General features: G+C 44.6%; 1 protein-coding gene across 1 annotated transcript in view; it reads right to left on the bottom strand.

Moving 5' to 3' along the window:
• LOC311226724 (protein disulfide-isomerase tmx3a-like) overlaps positions 1 to 12,690 on the bottom strand; it is a gene marked incomplete at both ends in the record, with an annotated part of 66,448 nt that extends 53,758 nt beyond the window's left edge. The window contains 4 exons of the mRNA XM_084312135.1: positions 10,284 to 10,407; positions 11,652 to 11,691; positions 12,416 to 12,467; positions 12,663 to 12,690. Coding sequence (XP_084168261.1) covers positions 10,284 to 10,407; positions 11,652 to 11,691; positions 12,416 to 12,467; positions 12,663 to 12,690 — 244 coding nt within the window. The remainder of the gene's footprint in view (positions 1 to 10,283; positions 10,408 to 11,651; positions 11,692 to 12,415; positions 12,468 to 12,662) is intronic.
• Between the last annotated feature and the right edge of the window lie 8,812 nt (positions 12,691 to 21,502).

The following is a 21,502-nucleotide window of genomic DNA, read 5'->3' as shown; positions in this document are numbered from 1 at the left end:
GGTGTCTTTGAACTTGCCATTGGGGGTATGGCCGTTGGCGCCTAGGGGTCGCTGTCCAATAGGAGAACGAATATTATGGTCTGGTCTGTACCTAGGTAAAGGGATACTCTGTGTAAATATACAAAGAATATACAAGGGATATCAAACGATATACAAATATTATACAAGGGATCTCAAGTAATAGATATATATATTCGGTTTAATCTGACCCTTTGTAACAGCCGCCTCCTAATTAGTCCGCACCTAATTAGATAAAGCAGAGGCAGATTAACCGTCTTGTCAACTACTCAATGTCCGTTGTGGGGAGTAGGGCCATTCACAAAGTCAGTGGGTCATGGTCGTCATCAAGGGAGTCAGGGAGCCTTGGCAACTCTATCAGCCTCGCCACGGGTCGGGTGTATGTCCGTCCCTGGACAAGAACTTCTGCCGCTCTGACCTTTCCGTCGGCACCAGTGATCACTTTGCTTACGCGGCCGGCCGGCCACATAGCTCGGGGTAGTGACTGGTCTATGATCATAACGATTGTGTCCACCTTTAAGTTGTCCCTGTCCTTGACCCACTTCTGACGGGCTGGAAGGGATGGTAGGGAGCTTTGGAGGAAGCGGGCCTGAGACTGGTTGATCTGTGCTTGGCTGTGTCTCCACATCCTCCGTCTGTTCCTCTTGTTTGGTCTGTACCCCGTCTGAGGAGGGGCCGGTTCCGGCCGCCCCATCAAGAAGTCGGTTGGGGTGCTGGGTTCGAGGTCAGCTACGTCGCTTGGAGCGCAGCTGAGGGGGGTGGAGTTCGGAACTCCCTCTTCTTGTGCCCACGGTTCTCTCACAGGCCTCTCGTCTAATGTCAATAGCCTCTCAACGGGCTGTACGGGAGAGTGGCCGGTGTCGCTCACCTTTGTGTGCAGGCAGCGTGTAGACGTGGGTTGACTGTCAAGTCCGTAGAGGGGGCCCTGGAGCGTCCACCCCAGTCGGGTCTGAACCGCGACTGGGCATCCTTTGGGTCCGATGTGGGCCGCCTCAATTGGGAGAATGAGGTCCGCGTGGTCGGAGCCTATAAGCAGGGTCGGTGTGGCGCCGTCGATAACCGGTATAGGTAGTCTGCGTAGGTGCTCGTACTTCGCCATCAGTTGTGGGATGGGGTAGGTGTACTGTGACAGGCCTATGTCGTGGCTGGTGAAGACGTTGGTGATGCTATACTGCTTCTCGGGCTGGTCCACCGCTACTATCTTGAAGGAGACATTTTCACCCTTTATGGTCTTCTGGTCTCTTCTAATGGTACAGATTGTCATTGTTCCTTTGGCACCCCGCAGGCCCAACTGGGCTGCGGCGGAAGCGAGGAGGAGAGTCTTTTCAGACCCATCGTCTAGGACGGCGTAAGTGTCCAGGACCTTGTCCTCGTAGCTCAGGAGCACTCTGACCACTTTGATGAGCACTCGGGGGGTCCCGCTATGCTGGTCTATGTGGAGCACTCCTGTTGGTCGGTTGCCTTGTTTGGTTAATCTTCACTGGTGGGCCCCGCACAGTGCTGCGCGGTAAGCGGCGCCCGCCTGGGCCGCCTCACGCCACTGATCAACTTGGACGGGGTTCAGTGTCTTATATTCGGCGCACTGTGCCAGCCAGTGTCCGCCGTCGCAGTAGGTACAGACGATCTCCCCTTCCTCTTTGGCGGGGGAGCGGTGACTCGGCGTTGGTGGCGCCGACTCAGGGTAGTACGGGTGGCACTGTCGGTCCCCGTGTCTGCTGCGACCGTCGGGACACCAGGGGGTGCTTTCATGCCTGGTCTGTGGTGACACCGCCTTGGCCTGGTACATTACCGTGACGGGCACACTCCGGCCCCCTGGCGGACGCTTGTTGAGGTCGTGCAGGACCTCCAGGTGGGCGCCGTCGCACTTGCTGCATTTCTTCTTTAAACGGCACTCAGCTGCCATATGGCTGCGCGCGCAGCGGAAGCAGCGGCGGTGGTCTTTGATCCACTGACTCACCTCGTCCGTGGTCAGCTTCTTGAAAGTGTCACATTGATACAGCCGATGGTCCTTTTCACAGTACTGGCATTCAATCTTCCACTCCCCCTTGGTCGGGGGGTTGCTGTGATTCTCGTGCTGCGGCACTGACTCGGCCTGGTGCATAACAGTTACTGACCGGCGGTTATCATCAGATCTCCGAGGTCCATCCCTTGGGCTTGGTCCACTCCACACGAACGTGTCCAGTCGTAGGCTGCTGACCTCCCTGGCGAGGAAATCAGCTAGGTCTAGGAGGGATGCTTCTGGGCCGTTGGGGTCGCGGTGGTCTCTCTGCCGCCGAAAGCGCTCTTGGCGGGCTGGAGGGAGCTTCTCTAGTATTCGTTCCACATTAGAGTTAGCATATAGTTCATATATCCCTTTCTCCTTTTGGGACCCCAGCATCCCTACCAGGGACTGTACCTTGATAGAGAGGTCATCCAATGCTCTATTGTCTTTGGCTGGGGGGAGGCGGTCGATATCTCTTATTTCTTGTATCACGTAGTCCCATATGCGTCCATAACGCTGGTCGAGGGCCACTAGAGCCGCGGAGTATGGGGTGCTTGAGTTGGAATATGCCAGCGCTATATTATGCGCTCTGGGCACCTTGAGATGCTTGAGAAGGATAGCATATTTGTACGACTCATCAGGGACGTCGGACATCATAGTCTCTAAGCACATCCGTAATTCCGTGTACTGTGCTCTGTCCTCGTGCGTAAAGTCCGGGAACGTCGGTGTGCCAAGGTACGATGCCATGGATGGCTGGCACATTGGTGAGCGTAGGGGAAGAGACCTCCTGGGCGAGTCTCCCCGTACGTGTTGTCGTGGGTTGGTACTTGGTGGGTACCAGGGGCCGGGTACCCAGGTGCTGTTCCTCGGTGCTGACTGTACGTCAAACTCACCCGTGAGTTGGGTCGGGGGTTTGTAGTGCAGTGACTCGGGGCTGACGTCGGGGCTGTACTGGGCCTCCTGGTCCAGAGTACGTTGCTGCTGGTCGGGGCTGTACTGGGCCTCCTGGTCCAGAGTACGTTGCTGCCGGTGGGCTTGACATTCCTCCTCTTCCTCTTCCTCTTCTAGGGCCTGGAGTCTTCTAGTCAGTCTCTCGGCGACGTAGGCCGGTTCTTCCCGGTGGCTGGGTCTCGTATGGAGGGGAGGGGGGTCGGAGACGTAGACAGGATCCTCTTGTTGGCCGGGTCCCGGGTCGCTTCGTCGGGTAGGGGAAGGTGCCCTAGACCCTTGTCGTGATGATCTCCGGGAGCTCCGTGCGGAGCGAGGGGGTGTCGCCATGGCAATCAATTGTTCTATCATCTGCGCCTGCAGCCGGTCGCGCTCTGCTTCGCGCTGGGCATGGGCGGCGTTGCGCTGTGCTTCGCGCTGGGTATTGGCGGTGTCGCACTGTGCATTGGCGGCGTCGCGCTGTGCATCGGCGCGGCCTCTTTCAATGTTCTCTTCCGTCTGAAGGCGTCTGGTCTCCAGTCTTATGCGGTCGTCTTCACTCCTTTGTTGCGCCTGGAAGCGCTCTCGCTCGGTTGCAGCGTGTTCGCGCTCGCTCGTCTGTTGAGCCTGGAGGCGCTCTCTTTCCATGGTAGAGTGTTCGCGCTCACTAAGCGTCTGTGCTTGAAGTCGATCGCGTTCACCCTGAAGTCGATCGCGTTCGGTGGAGGCTGCCAGGGTGGCGATGAATGCCTGCGCCAGCATCTGGTCCGCCTCGCTGGGGGATGACACTGACGGAGGTGATCGGCTTCTGACAGTGCTCGTTGGAGATCTGTTCTCTGGGCGCGCCTCGAGATGCATCTCCTGGGCGCGCTTCTCTTCTCTTGGTTGTGTGTCGGGTTCTGTCCCCGGAGCGCTTTCTTTATCCTGGAGCTCTCCGGGGACTCTCCCGGTGACGTTGTCTGGAGGTATAGTCTGGTCATGTCCCACCTGGTCCCCCCCGTGAGCTGAGTCAGTTTGGTCTGAATCCACTGGGGTCTCTACTGGCAGGGTCGCCTGGTCGGTAGGTTTTGACATGCTTTGACTATCCGCTTTATCCGCATTTAACGTCTGTATAAAGCTAGGTATTAGACTGACAGCGTATGCCTCTAGATAGGGAGGTGGCTGACGTCTGCGCTGCGGGCGTTCTAGCTCGGGAGAGCCGCTTGGGGAGTGTTCACCGCTGGCCATGGTTAATATCAATATTATATTAGATATTACACTGATACCCTTTGGCTCGAAGGACCAATTGTAACTGAGGGGTAAAATTCCCTGACTGTATTGAGAGTATGGTATTATTAAACCACTACTTAGTTATGTACTTTAATTACTGGCCATACAGTACATGATATATCTGGTGAACACCCACACAAGAATACGACAATGACACCTAAAGTTCTAGTTAGAGGGATTTATTATTAGAGCAGCAACGGTAGGTTACAGATTGAGAATTATACTTGCGCTTGTAAGGCGAAGAACACTTAAAGTAGGTCAAGAGCGTAAGTCCATGAGAATAGTAAGATGGGTATAACTGACGCCACCTGTAGCATAGTAATTACATAAGGCACACTCGTAGTCAGCTGGAGACACTAGGGGGTTCCCTTCGGTTGTAAGCCGGCAGGGTAGAGGAATGTTCGGATGCAAAGTCTGAGTCAACGAGGAATAAAGAAGCTCCAGCTACGGGAGGCGGTACATGTACTCCCCTTGATCGGCAGACAAAGCAGCAGCTATAATCCAAGTATGCACGACAGCATGGATGAAAGCTAGCCAGCCTCTGTGGTCCTAGAGGCGGGCTCGAGGGTGCTCCTCACAGGGTAGATCCCACACAGCAGTGGGGTAGACGGTTCTCTGCTCCAGCAGCCACAGTACCAAAGCAATATAATCCAGCCGGAAAAGGCTCTGCATTCGCCGGTGTAGATTCTCCTGTGCACTATACTTCACATTAAACTATGTTGAACTTGACGTTATTTCACTAAACTCTGACACTTTTACTATCTTATTCGCACATATTATAAGTGCTCTATTTAGACGCAAAGGTTGCTCACTTCACTTGGTCGTTGACTCGTGGTGAAGGCTTCAACTTTGGGATAAGACTACTGCTGTATCCACCTGCGACGTATTTATACGTAAGGTGAATAATCTAGTGCCAACCTCAGTTCTGTCTCGTATTACTGCGCAAACCTGGACATGTTGAGACATGCCTTGGCGGTGTCTTTGAACTTGCCATTGGGGGTATGGCCGTTGGCGCCTAGGGGTCGCTGTCCAATAGGAGAATGAATATTATGGTCTGGTCTGTACCTAGGTAAAGGGATACTCCGTGTATATATACAAAGAATATACAAGGGATATCAAACGATATACAAATATTATACAAGGGATCTCAAGTAATAGATATATATATTCGGTTTAATCTGACCCTTTGTAACATAAGGTGTACAGCTGTTGAAACTACGGTGGGCTAAGCTGCAGCTCAGAGCTAGTTGAGGGCCATGGTTTCAACATGGAAAGCTAACAACGCTAACATACCAATCATGGGGAACTGAAGGATGAAAATATTTGTATTTATCTGTCTGTTAAAGAAAAACAACTAACTAATATAAACCACATATCCCTTTAATGTTCAACCTCTATTCCATTGGACTAATTTACCTTAAATAAAATTAAGCAAGAGATTTCATATCTTCAACTACATGTTTACATATTTTAAACTGACTATATTAGACAGAGAGATGGAACACAATATGATGAATATTCTGTTTACGCATCATGTATACAGGGATATTGCTGATGGTGCTATGAAGAGGGATTTAAACACTCTATCCCATAGAAGACCCTAACCAGGGTATTAACCTAGTATCTGGAATAATAACGTCATTGTCAATGAAGAAGCTCCGGTCCCAGTCAGTCATCACAGATTTTAGTCTCTGTTATATGTTTTCTAGCATTGGGGTGAGAGTTATAGTATATATATGTTCAAAGATGTTAAGTGAGCCATTCATTGCCATAAAAACAACATTATAGTCTATGAATTCTTAAATTGAGACACCTGCTCTTTTCTTCTAAACCAGATTTAAGAAAAGGATTAGAGTGGAGGGAGAGAGATGGAGACTACGGAAGCCCTAAGAGGCCGTACATTCATACATTTTATTTACTCCGTTTTCCTGTGATAACGAGTTAATTTAATTAGTTTTCTCGTGATAACGGGATAATTTTCTCGAGATCTCGAGAAAACGAAACGATAGTCTAGTATATTATTAGATCACTGCAGGAAACATCATTCAGTGTCGCAATGTTAGAGGAGCAGGTAGCCCCTGCGGGGCATCACAGTCACGAAAGGGGCTAAAGGAGCAGGAGGATATTGATCACCACGTCACATAATCTCTTCAATCAAGGCCTGACAGGCTGAAATAGCTTTATGCCTTGCTGTTACAGATAATATATACACATTAGTGTGCGTCATCTAAGAAGACGGTTAGCAAAGGCTTCAGCTTTACCGGCGGCGCAATCAAAGTGAGCTCTCAAAGAGCACCTGGCTACGGGAGGCTGCCACTCCAAACTGGCCCCCGGCCCTCCCACCCCCTCCAAATGTACAGTTTCCTCCCCCTCGTATGTATATTTTCTGTTAGGATCTCTGTTTAACAGTACTGTATATTTGCATATCTTGTATGTCACAAATGTAACAGTACTGTGTATACAAACGAAATAATAAGTCGTTATCACGAGAAAACGGACTTTGTTTTCTCGTGATAACGAGAAAATTATCCCGTTATCACGAGAAAACTAATAAAATTAACTCGTTATCACGGGAAAACGGAGTAAATAAAATGTATGAATGTACGGCCTCTTAGGGCTTCCGTAGCTTAGGGCTTCCATAGGAGACAATGGCTTGAAGGGCTTTCTAACCACAGGGTTGGGAAGGATACTGTCAACGTGTAATCCATTATGATGACAGATTACCTGCAGCAAACTGTAATCAGCAACATAATCAACTGGATTAGACAGAATATAATCTGAATACATATTGAATATTTACTTTTGAATTACTTTGCTTCCAAAAATCCATAGAACATGAATCTAAACAGATAATGTATTCCAATTACATTTTATTCTCAACTGACTGTAGTTTCTATACAACCATCATAAACCATTATTTCAAGTTAAACAAAATTATGTTATCATAATCTCATGACTCGATGCCCTTTAACCTCCAAACATGTGATCAAAATGAGTAATCAGATATTTGTAACCTGATAATCAGATTACTGTAATTCTGTTAGATGTAATCAGTTACTTTCCCAGCTCATTGACGGACAGAAAGCTGAGAAGCTCTGACACTGCAGAAAACGCCAACGTGGCTCTCTCAGCCATCTGTCTGCTGTGGCTTAACATATGTTACAGCAAGCACACACACACACACACACACACACACACACACACACACACACACACACACACACACACACACACACGCACACGCACGCACGCACGCACGCACGCACGCACGCACGCATGCAGTCAGGGATTACTTTGAACAGTGCACAAATACAATAAACGACTGCATTCATATGCTGGTATTCTCTCTCTCTCAATTAAATTAAATTAAATTAAACACACACACGTCTACACGCAAACACACACACAAGGCATCGATCACAACAGTGCCAACTTCAGGGCTTATAAACCGTCAGTAATCCTATTAGTGTGAACAGACTGAGCAGGTCTAGGCATCCAGGCTTTAGACCTGCAGGGATACCAACAGCTCGGTCGTGTCTGTCTGATTTAGACCTGGGAACACAATCTATTTGTTCTTATGTACCCCAGTTGCTATTGCATGTACATATTTGTGTTTATTACACGTATATATACATACTTACCAACTGTTTTGCCTGTTTTATAGCAACACTACTATCACCGACATCCAAGAAGGGGGATCCCCCCTTGAATGGCCCTTCTATGGTTTCTCCCCTCCACATTGCCTGTGGTGCTTTTTTCCTATTGCTAGGTTTTCTGTGAGTTTTTCCTTATCTTCGCGTGGGTATGTCTGGGAGTGTTGCATTTATTTATTTTACATTTTATTTTGGATTTCATGGTGTTTTTTGTTTTGTTCTTGATTTATTGTGATGTTTCTTCTTGACTTGTTTAAAGAAGACGTGTCCGGCCCATGGGGATATTAATGTGTGTCGTCAGGCCTTACAAATACATTTGATTTGATTTGATTTGCCTTGTGGCCCAATCTGTTGCAAATGCAATCCTGTAAACGTGTGTGGTCACGTGCATAATGTACAACTTTTCACTCTTAATTATAAATCTGTTACAGGAACATCTTTATCTTTTCAGGGAACAATAATATCATTAATGAATCATCAAGAGCCCAGAACAATCAATGAGTATATAATATAAATAAATACATAGATGCTCAACAGACATGTCTTGTACACAGAGCTTTCATTGATATCCAAACTCATATCCAAAATATTGATGACTCATATCCAAAATAACTGAGTGATTGTTATGCTCACAGTATTCCGGATACCAACTAATATTCTGGTTATGGTCTTATACTGGGGATCAGGTGTTTTATGCGTCTTCACTTCCTAAATATGAACCCTGTATACATAACAGAACACTGAGCATATTACCATGGAAGTGGAACACAGGCCACAACAGATCAATCCATTTACATGTATCCAGGGTGCGATCCACGGGGGGAGCTGGGTCCGCTATAGCTCCCCTAGATCAGACATCAGCTCCCCTGAAAACATGATTTGTGATTTTTTGGGGGGTCTCTAAATTACTGAAAATAAATGCTACTTTTGCCATGCATTTCTCATTTTTCTGTAATTTTCTGTATCATCATCGTGTATAATAATAAACGTATGCTATTTTGGATGTATGATTAATGATTTGCGCCCTAATTCACACGTAATATGGCAACATGCATGCTATTCTTGCAATTACCATTCAGAGCGCGGCGGCGCTGCAGCCTGCACGCACGCACGGCACAAATCAAACTTGACCCACTTTGTAACCTGTGGCTGTGACTTGTTGACACAGTGATCGTTTTGACAGCCAGTAAATAAGGTCACTCAGGAATGCATAATGTCTAAACGAAAACAAGTAAGCCAACCAATTTTGGTTTCACGAAGACAGTGAAGCTGACAGAGCAGCAGGAGGCGGGATCATCTACAGGCAACGCCGTTACAATTACACCAGCTGCTGGTGCTGCTCCGGTGGGGACTATTATTGACAACGCCCGGTGACCGTGCCGGCGCCTGCGGTCGTATCAGAACACAAGATAGGATACTGTAGACAGTGTTGGATGATGATCTATCATCTATCTAACTAAATGGATACTTTTTTTTTATCATGGAATGTGCTGTGGAAGCCCAGACCGTCCAGACGGCCGGACCTCAACAAGTGAGTTGTCTAGTATTATGTGTTCTGTAGTTACTGAAACTGATTGAATATATGACAGGATTCAAGAGGTTTATTTGTCACATACATACATACACAAGGCCTACAGGCTACAGGCTACAGTAACGTCTGCGATCACAGTATCCCCCGCAAAAAAATATTATTTGGCTCACCCAAAGACCATGCTATGGTTCGCACACTGCATGTATCCCAAAACATATCGGCATGACCCACAGATCACATTCAGGTGTCTGATAGTTGCGATGCTAGCAGCTAGCGTATATTCTGGCTATTGTAACTGGGATATGGTGTTTACACAGGGACCAATTCAGACAGAAAACGCCATCACTCTGAAGAATATTGGAATATTAACTTGCATGTGGCCTACACACACACACACACACACACACACACACACACACACACACACACACACACACACACACACACACACACACACACACACACACACACACACACACACACACACACACACACACACACACACACACACACACACACACACACACACACACACCTGTTAACCCTTTCACTACCACACTACCAATGGTTAACCCTTTCACTGCAACAATAAAGAAGGTTAACCCTTTTCACTACCACACTACCAATGGTTAACCCTTTCACTGCGACAATACAGAAGGTTAACCCTTTTCACTACCACACTACAGTACCAATGGTTAACCCTCTCACTGCGACACTACAGAAGGTTAACCCTTTCACTACCACACTACAGAAGGTTAACCCTTTCACTATCACACTACAGACGGTTAACCGTGGTGGTGAAAGGTTAACCTTCTGTAGTGTGGTAGTGAAAAGGTTAAACACAACTGATTTCTAGGCAAACAATTCATTTTAGCCAAGGGATTGATAATAACGCTTTACTTACTTTTGTATGCTATGCCGTCGGCCTTGCCCACGTTGACCGGAGACCCCAAACTTTTCAACTCGGAGCCGATGTCGTGCCATATGGGGTCCAGTTTCTTGCAGAACTCACACCAGGGAGCGTAGAACTACAAGCACATAGGTTAGTCTACTGAGGAACGGACACATTGACAATGCCCCCCAAAATGAATGGTTATTCTTTACTGTACAGGAAATTGTTAAAATCTCAGTCTCAGTCAAGATTTCTATATTTTACGAGGTTGTGTCACAATTTGCAGAGGTAACCAACTCATGAGACCTGGGTTCACAGCACCAGCATGCTGCCTGGTTCAGACAGATATCTGGATTATTAGATTAGATTTAGACTATTGGATTATTAGATTATATATTGCATATATTTAGCATTTTAGCATTTAGTTTTTTTTAGATTATATATTAGATTAGATTTAGATTATTAGATTATATATTGTAACTATATTTATTGTAGGGCAAATATAACTGAGAGGGCATACATAACCTCATTTCGCACCTTGTTGCCCATATGCGCATGTGCAGAGTTAATTAGATTGTTATATTGTTTACACTGCCTTTTTATTCTTTTTTTTTTTTTTTACTTCTCCACTGTACTATAATTCTGTGACTTGTACCTTTGTCTTCTACTACCTGTACCTCCCCTCCCCTCCCCCTCCCCCATGCTGCTATGATGCCTGAATTTCCCCAAGGGGATCAATAAAGGAATATCTTATCTTATCTTGTCTTGTCTTATAATGGATGTATATGTTCTGTATTGTTGCCAGGGAAACCTCTTGATTTTAAATGAAGGTAGCATTCTAACTAGCAGGTCAGGGAGTGAAACTTGATATTATGGCCCCTGTATGACTTCTGAATCTATACCTGCCCTATAGTCGAGTATTTCATGCGGACCTCTCTGGCATCGGGACATGGGGCAGGTACTGTATCTCCCCTTATACCAAGCTGGACACACTTCTCTTCTCATGACTCGTGATTAAAGGGCTACTCCACCCATTTTAAGTTTCATTTTCACAAGCTGGGAGAAATGCTAGTCCATCCAAGCAGGCCCTCACACCAAGATTGCCGTTTGTGATTGGGTTTTTCACAATTTTCTGTGGGATTTTAGGCTAAATCCTTTTCTAGTGATCTACAGTAGACTATGTTGTTAAACTGTGAGCTTTGGAATGTGCTATATGTGATCTTTCAGAAGAAATCCCCTTTGACTTCCAAAATCATTGCAAAAAAAATCCCAATTTTTTATCCCATTATTAATATCTGGTACAGAATATTTTTATTTGCACGCAAACCAGACAAATAAAAGAAGGCTATACTGGATTCAGGCAAATCGAAGTTGACATACTTTTAGCAGCCATATTTCTCCCCCGTTGGTTTCCATAAACCTGAAGAAAAAAACATGTGACAAAAGCATCCTGCAGAGATCTAATGCAGTGAAGACAGCAAATACCTAAAAGCAACTTCCATTGATTGATTGATTGATTGATTGATTGAAAATTGTATTAACAGATTGCAGAATGGGTACACTACAGTACGGCTCAATACACACAATTGTTAAGGGGATGCAGACCAGAGAAAGACTTTCGTCTTGTTTACATCAGGGACCCCCATTTTCAATTCATAGTGACATTTATGACATACATGACATACAGATAGACAGTACTGTTACATCCAGACATTTATGACATACCAGATCTACAAATATACAGTACTGTATGGGGTGGGGGACTGTACATTGGAGGGGGTTGGTATAGTGGGTGTGTGTGTGTGTGTGTGTGGGGGGGGGTGACTATTGCAATGTATGAATCAATAATAACACTTTGGAGACAAACAAACGATGAAAGATGATACATTTCCTCGCGTGACAGCTTCCAGACGAATTTATGTCAGTGGATGCTATATGGTACTATGGCAGAGTCTATGCCATAAGCCTTTGGCAATCTGTGTTGTTAACAAGTGAGAAACGGCAACACGCGCCAGGAAAATCGTTCGTCAATTTTGATAGGATGATATAACCTATTATTTTTCATGTAGGTCTAACCATACAGCAGGCAAAAACATATATCAATTAGAAAAAAGAGACGTATAGTATGTGCATAGCCTACTTACGTGTCATCAAGTTCCTCTACAAACGCTGACACCACAGTTAAACTCAGCAAAACTGTGAATATAAAAGACAAATTGGCTTCTTCATTTGTCATAGACAGGTCTGCATGCATCTAATTAGACTTATCTAACTAAACCAAAATAATCCACCCGAATCCTTTATGAAATAAATATAACTATAACTTAACAAGTAACTTTGACTTATCACAACTGAGATTCTTTCTACATGAGACATGATTTTATTTCATACCTGTGATGAATATGAGGCCGTTCTTCATATTCGACATTATTCCCCGGATTGACTGCTCTGCAAGTGCACGTGTGCAGTCTGACCGGCGCGCTCTCAGATCAGTTAGCAGATGCTGCAGCCTAAGCTAAGCTGAGCTACTGTCTGCTCCTCACAGACCATGAAGGCTACAGCCAGCCAGGTGGCTATTCCGAGTGGTTTCAATAAGCCGCATAATAATATAATACCTGTGTAGGGCCGATTTTGCTGTGTTGGAATGTAAAGCTTATATGTCAAATAGTTAGGGACATGGGATTTAAAATAACAGCAGCAACAACAATCACAATAATAATAGCCTAATATTATTATCTTTATTATTACTATTATTATTATTACTATTATTATTATTATTATTATTATTATTATTATTATTATTATTATTATTATTATTATTATTATTATTATTATTATTATTATTATTATTATTATTATTATTATTATTATTATTATTATTATTATTATTATTATTATTATTATTATTATTATTATTATTATTATTATTATTATTATTATTATTATTATTATTATTATTATTATTATTATTATTATTATTATTATTATTATTATTATTATTATTATTATTATTATTATTATTATTATTATTATTATTATTATTATTATATATAATATATTTATATATAACAACAACAATCATCATCATCACCACCACCACCACCATGTTTCATGATATTGGGAAGTATGCATATTAGAGCCCTGAAACACTAATAAAGAAATCAAATGTCCAAACATAGATAACTTAATGTCCCTTTATTGAAAAGTGGTCTCTAGAGGCCAGTCTCTTACAGCAGGACAAGACATTTTTCATGATCTAAATGGTTGCCTGTTTTAAATTTGATGGTACACATTGTACAACTGTTGATCAATCTGTTACTTTGAATAAGGATAAATAAAATAAATAAATAAAAATAACAAGTACATATTTTGTTCAGATCTTGAAAGACATTTTCAGCAGTGCGTGTAATGCATGTAATGTCCAGCTGTCACCAGGTGATCAGTTACATGTAATGTCCAGCTGTCACCAGGTGCTCAGTTACATGTCATTTCCAGCTGTCACCAGGTGATCAGTTACATGTAATGTCCAGCTGTCACCAGGTGATCAGTTACATGTAATGTCCAGCTGTCACCAGGTGATCAGTTACATGTAATGTCCAGCTGTCACCAGGTGAGATGGATGAATGAATGAATGAAAACTTTATTAACAGATTGCAGAATGGGTACAGTACAGTACAGCTCAATACATACAATTGTTAAGGGGATGCAGACCAGAGAAAGACTTTCGTCTTGTTTACATCAGGGTCCCCCATTTTCAATTCATCGTAACATATATGACATACATGACATACAGATAGACAGTACTGCTACATCTATACATTTATGACATACCAGATTTGCAAATACAGTACTGTTTGTGATACAAAAAAAAAGTATATACATTTGACGTAGAAACTGTACATTGGAGGAGGTTGGGTAGGTGGGGGGGGGGTGGGGGGGACTGTACGTTGGAGGTGGTTGTGTGGGGGGGGGGGTTGAATAGGAGTGGGGGGAGGTTGGGTAGGAGTGGGGGGGAGGTTGGGTAGGAGGGGTGGGTGGGGGGCACTGTACCACTGTACAAGCAAAACTGTACATTGGAATATTGACAAGACCATACTTGGTAATTTACTGTACATTGGAGGCGGTTGTGTTAGGACATTTACAAGGGCCAGTTTCGAATTGCAGTCCCCTGTAGGTGTTTTTTGAGAGTGTTTTTGAAAGTGGGTAGTGATTCACATTCCTTTACAGCTTTGGGTAGGGTGTTCCACATTGATGTGGCATAATTGCGAAACGTGTTTAGTCCCTTGTTTGAGCTGAATCTGGGTTTAACATGATTTGTGGAGCTCCCTCTGGTGTTGTGATCGTGGTATTCACTGACCTTTGGGAAGTATTTTGACATGTACATGGGTACCTTGGTCATGTAGTGTATCTTGTAGACCAGGCCCATTGCAAGTTGCTGTACTCTGTCGTCTACTCTACGCCATCCTAGGTTGTCAAAGTGGGCAGGGGTGAGGTGGGTTCTAGGAGTAAGGTCAAGCAGTAGTCTGACCAGTTTGTTTTGAGATGTTTGTAATTTTGTTTTTAGAGGTGCTTTGGTACAGTTACATGTAATGTTCAGGTGTCACCAGGTGAGATGGATCAGTTACATGTAATGTTCAGGTGTCACCAGGTGAGATGGATCAGTTACAGAGGAAGCAGAAGAGCTTCGCCATCAGATGGAAAACCAGATGATTCCTGCAGGTGGTGTTCCGTGGCTGAGGAGGGCAGGACATCAGGAAGAGACCAGGACATCACATCACATGACCTCCTCACAAGAGAACGGTGGGATTAAGGTTGAAAATTGGCAACGTGGCCCTTTAATTTAGCTGGCACATAAAACCAATACTGTACCACCAGTATTCTATGTCCTGTCCACTACTTAGTACACCCTGCCTACTGCCAGGACCCCCTGTCCACTACAAGTACGTCATCAACTACTCGAATTTTCTGTCCACTACAAGTACAAGTGATGGCTAACGCTATCAGGTCGATGGTATTGGGTGAAGCAAGACATCAATGGTCTTGAATGTGTGGATGTTGTATGAGAGAGAGAGAGAGAGAGAGAGAGAGAGAGAGAGAGAGAGAGAGAGAGAGAGAGAGAGAGAGAGAGAGAGAGAGAGAGAGAGAGAGAGATACAAGATACAAGAGTTTTATTTGTCACGGCATACAGGTATACAGTGAAATGTGGGGGGTCTTGCCCGCAACGATGTGCATAATACAATAGTAATAATATATAATAAGAATCCAACCAAGAGCGACATTGTGCAATAAACAAGTAAACAAGTAGGGCATATCGGTATCTGTACATGAGTTATTTACAGAGCATGGTAGGACATGCTAGGTCCTGTGGTAGTGCAGTACACTGTTAGCTACGGATGAGGCACTGGGTCTTTATGTACACTGCTATACAATGCTATATTATACAATCTCAAGCTCTACTATACTATTCTTAAAGTGACATTTCCTTCTGCAAAGTGTCCATAAGTGTGTGCTCATGAGTCATGTGTGCTTGTGCGTGGAGAGTTCAGTGTTCAAGGCTCTGATGGCCTGGGGGAAGAAGCTGAGCCGAAGTCTCTCTGTCCTCGTTACTGGTGTTCGCAGGCGTTTGCCTGACCGCAGCAGCATGAACAGGCTGTTCTTGGGGTGATGAGGGTCTTTCATTATCCTGCAGGCTCTGGATTTGCACCTCTTGTTCTATAGGACCTGCAGGGTTGGTAGTGCAATACCTGTGGTACGCTCGGCTGAGCGCACCACTCTCTGTAGGGCCTTCTTGTCCTGTGTCGTGCTGTTGCCATACCAGGCAGTGATGTTTCCAGTCAAGATGCTCTCTACAGACTTCCGGTTCCGTTCCACAGCGCATGGCTGGCTGATTTTACGGAGCTCGGCAACCAAACCACATTAACCCTGATTACGTTTTATTTTTTATACCATTTGATTTTCTTGAAGTTAGAATTATGTCTAAACAGACGCAGAGCAAGTTTGGAACCCTGAACGACGTGGATAAGGAACTCATCAGGTCGATATTCCATGAGGAAACAGACGCTATCTTGGCTAAGCTAGCTGGCAGGGTAGATGCACTACAGGAGACGGTGACTTAGATGCACAATTATCCATGGCGGAGGGAGGTATGTCCGCGGTCGTGGAGGTAGCTGAGACCAACGTCGCGGGAATATTATACTTGGAGGACAAACTACGTGATTGTGAGATGAAGTCGGCGGACCTGGAGGACCGTGGTAGAAGATGTAATGTTAGAATATACGGGTTGCTGGATGAAACAGAGGAGGACGAATCGATAAAATACCTCGAGGAGATGATACCAAAATGGTTCCCGAAACTGGCTCGCCCCGAGATCGAAAGAGCGCATAGGATCTTCAGACCCGCTACCCAGTTGAAGGGCGAACATGCAAACCCTCGCACATTCATATTCTGCTGCCTGAGATTCCAGACGAGACAGCATATATTGAGAGAGGCCTGACTGAAACCTCCGGTGGTGAACGGCCGCACCTTGAGATTTGCCGCAGACTTTAGCGACTACACAGCTAAACGTCGTAGAGCATTCGCGGGCGCCATGGATCTAGCACGAGAGAGGGCGGTAGAGGTGTATCTGCTATTCCCAGCAACGCTGAAGGTGAAGACGGGACGGAGAGAGGTATCGTGCAACCGACTATTCAAGTCACCATCCGAGGCGGAGGACTTCATTCGAAAAAGCAACACAGTCACTCCGACTGAGAGGAACAGACCGGCCATGATGGAGCATACACAGAGCGACGGGCAATGAGGGGCTGGAGCGGGTACTTGAGGCTGGCTTCACGCGTGGCCTGTGTAGTACTTTCCTGAGCTATTTGTTCTGATATAATCAGAACCTAATATCTAATCTGCTCTGCGTTGTGTTTAAAACCTTAAAAGCCCTGGAAAGTACTTTTAACAAAGACTGGGAGGTCTTTGTTTGACGACCAGCGGATCAGCAGGAGAAATGGAGAGGAGAAGTTGGTAAACAGCATCTGGTTTAATTAAAAGTTAAAAGTGTAATTACAATGAAAAATGGATTCTGCAATGATATAAGGGTATTCAAGTACTAAGCCACAGATCCCTTATATCAGACTAATATTACAGTAGAGTTGATCCGTTGTTGAAGGCCTTTGTTCTCTTGCTGGTGAACAAAGCAAAGTTCTGTTCTCCCTCCAAAATGTTCTTGGTGTTTTGCTCCTGCTTCCGCGTCGCCTCCTGTGTGAAGAGATGGGTGTGGTTTCTTGGTGGGTTTGGTTTCAGAGTCTCCTCCACCGTCCCACACCCCCTCTTATCAAAAGCCTAGAGTCTCTGAGTGACGTCACCAAAGTGACATCATCAAATCTTTTCCTCCAATCCCAGGCCTACTAAGTTTGGATGTGAAATTGGGGGTTGGCTACACTGCCAACTGAACTTTCCTTTGTTCTCCAGTCAAAGAACAAACACCATCTAACAACTTAATACTTGGGTTATTGATCTCATAATATATATATTTGAATTGCAATTGATTACATAAACACAGAGATATCATACTTGAACACATTCTGTTATCCTTAAGCCTAATTTCACCTTAAGTGAAACTAGTCTTATTTTGCAGGGGATTTAAGTCTGTAACAGTCTGTTGACTTTCAGTGAAATAGCTAACAGGCCTAATCATTCATTTAACTTTAACATCAATCTCTTTTATACAGTTTATACTTTTAGCATTCATTAATAATATGTTCCTCCATGATTTTCCAAGCTCCAGCCTAACAGTCTCACATTGATGGTAAACATTCACTACTCAGAACAGTTGAATGTCCTTCTGTCCCCAGGCCGTAAAACAGCTGATAACACTTCATGGGACCTCATCACCTCATTGTTAGCTAGGACTTATCTGAAATCCTTCCTGTCCCACCCTAGGAACCAGGTGGCTCTATTGTTCTATCACTCCCGAAGGGGAAGAAGGTTGGCTTGTTCAAACAGTTTCTTTTAGCTTTTACAGCCGGCTATTTTGAGTGGCCCGAGACACAACCTGTTGGGAGGGTCCTTGCGTTGACTTACTAAGGCAGCTGTTTTCTTTGACCAAAGCTTAATCTTATGACCTTTCTGTTGGGAATAAAAGATCCAATGAGGTTTAGGATCTATGTTCTATTAAAAGCTACTACACCTGCTAACATGCTGGCTATCCAAGCTAGCGGCCCTGTAGGAGTGGAGCTGATTCCACACGTGGGTGGCTAGCATACAAGCTAACCAAGCTAGCGACTCCACTGCACGTGAGCTATTAGCACACCGGCTAGCTATCCGGGCCAGCACTATAGTAAACACGTTCGACCGTGGCTTTCTCAATCCTCAGGACGGTAATACTTGACTTCTCTATACGGTACTGTCTCAATCACGAACATGATTACTGACTATTTGAATGTAATTCAGACGCCCTGTACTCTTATCAGTTTTTTCTTTATTCTTTATCTCTTGCCTTTTTTATCATCTAACACTCGAACTATCCATTGAACGGCGCAAGGTTTGTTACGTATGTTTATTGTCTTTATTCGGCTCTAACCGAGCGGGATGAAGATCACAATTTTCACTCAAACAGACTGAATGTGCTTATGATCCGTCCGACCGAGGGGGTTGATCCACTTTGCAACGAACTGTATGCGGGTGGCAGGTCGAGGCTATCCTACCGCTGCGGACAATGTTGTGCATTTAACTCTCTTTCTTATCACAGCAGAATAAAAGACCGTCACCGACGCTGCACTACCTCAATGTTGGCAGCACGGTAATGATGACAATGGTATTATTTCGATGTGTTAAGAGTACCTCACTTTAATCAAGTTCAGTTCGGACGAACTTTATTTCATGTGCCTTTATCGTATGCATAATGTTCTATGCACTAAGCTCTGTATAGATATAGATTGATACTCTCTGTTGAGAGATGGGGGGTTCCCCCTATTCCTAATTCGTTACAATATACAATTCTGGTTAGAATGGTAAAGTTACGTAATGTGGTTCTGGTTGCTGTGACCCGGTCACAGACAGTGCCAAGTGATGTTTGATCGACATTGTAGTAGTTTTCCAAATAACTGTTTAAAAATGTACTGTACAAACAGACTCAGAATGACAAGTTGACGGAGGTAAACTGCAACATTACATTCATAGCTGACTCAAAGTAACTGTCCTTATTTGAACTCCTGGAGAGGGGGCAAATGAGAATAGCAGTTGAGTGAATTACCACATACTGACATTCCTACAATAGACTGCTGTTTAGAACCCCCAAGAGCAAATAGACTTCTTGGAACCAATATTTAGAGATAATGCTGATTGTAAAGAGGAGCCAGACATTTGGTCTCAAACTAAAAATAGATCAGAGGAAAGCCTTGTGTTTAGGGGAGGGTGGAGACACGGAGGTGTTTTACACCGGGCCCCTAACAACAAAGCAGGACGGAACTAGCGCTGATTAGAAGCCACCCTTTTAGAAACCGTATTGGCAGCTGTTGAACACCCCAAATTTTAGAAACTGCTAGAAACAATCCTAATAAGGAATTCCGGCCTGTAGCTATTCGAGGGTGAAGGTAGCCTATGAACAGACAGGATACTGGTCTTCCAATAGGGAGCTCGGTAACGCTCAGAACGACCCGCCCCCATGACGTAATGTTGGGGGCGGAGACCTAGTCTTTAAGATGGTTTGCTCTGAGGAAGAGCGACAGAACCCCACGAACGACAAGGAGCAAACAACATCCATTCCACATTCTTCTCCCCCTACTGGCCGGGAGGACCGCGTCGACGCATTGAGACGACAATTCCTATCATCGAAGAAGAAGAGCCGAGAACGAGAGATGCTTATAGCTGTTTAGATATTGGACTTTTTAGACTGGATTCTGCTAAACTTCGGCCTAGTGATTTCAACTAGCAGAATCCATGGCACTACATTTTCAAATCATTGATTTGTAACTTGCTATTGAATCCTAATAAAAACCCGGATTCTTGCTGATCAAATCTGCTCGGAACTCCTTTTTCTTCAAACGTCGCCTCTCTGTTGACGCCGCCGCTTGTTTTTATAGTACTTCAGGGCTTTAAAGGTTTTGAATCACAACGCAGAACAGATTAGATATTAGGTTCTGATTTATATCAGAACAATAAGCCAGAAAAGTACTACAACATCGGACAAGATATTTGAGGGGGGGGGGGGGGGGGACACACACACACACACACACACACACAGGGATTTTTGTTTTTTATTTCTTTTGGCTCGTTCTACTGTATGTCTGCTCTCGCCCAATAGGACCTTAGCGTGGGGATGTGTATATGTTGTGGTGCTCTGCTTCGGGGGAATCACGTTCAGTCATACTGCAACCTGGTTGGACTATGGCTAATTTAAACATCTTGATCTGGAATTCAGGGGGGCTTAATATTCAACATAAATGCACAAGTGTGCTAACATGGTTGAAAAGACAGGAGGTTGATGTGGCTTTGCTGAGTGAAACGCATCTTTTGAAGGCTGACAGTGCTAATCATAATATAAGCTCCTCCTCTTTTAGCACTAAATCCCGGGGAGTAGCCATAGTGGCTAAGCGGAAGTTGAATATTAAACTATTAGATGTGTGGTCTGATGCGGAAGGACGAATCACTATAGCGAAGATGGAATACACTAACAGGAAAATTGCTCTTATAGCTGCATATGCCTCTAATGTGTATGACGCGCAATTTTATACTGCACTCACTACGCCGTACGGAGATGCTGAAACTACCTGAGTACTCATTCATAGTGGGTGCTGATTTCAATGCCATGTGGGATCCATTGATTTATAAATCCGGAGATGCTGTAACCCACGATCAAAAGCAAGCTGCCGCGGCCCTACGTGGCTGGTCTAAAGACACGGGGTTATTGATATGTGGCATTTACTAAACCCAACCTCGCGAGACTACTATTTTTTCTTCGCAAGACATAAAACTTTCTCCAGAATTGATTATGTTTTCTCCTCCCCTAGGCTATTCGATAGCTTTGATGTTGACTTGAAGCCCATTGCACTGTCAGACCACAAATACATCCTCCTTAAGGGTTCACTCAGCAAAATGACATCTCGCGCCCCTAGATGGCGCTTTAACTCAACGCTGCTGAAGAACGAGGAATTTAACTTACAATTTAAGGAGAAGCTCATTGAATTCTTGCAGTTTAATGCTGGATCGGTACAGGACCCCAGAACTTTGTGGAATGCGGTTAAGGG

Source organism: Notolepis coatsorum (genome assembly GCF_963971535.1).
Source record: "Notolepis coatsorum genome assembly, chromosome: 4".
NCBI lineage: Eukaryota > Metazoa > Chordata > Actinopteri > Aulopiformes > Paralepididae > Notolepis > Notolepis coatsorum.
Note: the sequence above shows the minus strand (reverse complement) of the source record. Positions and strands in the feature narration are given on the sequence as shown.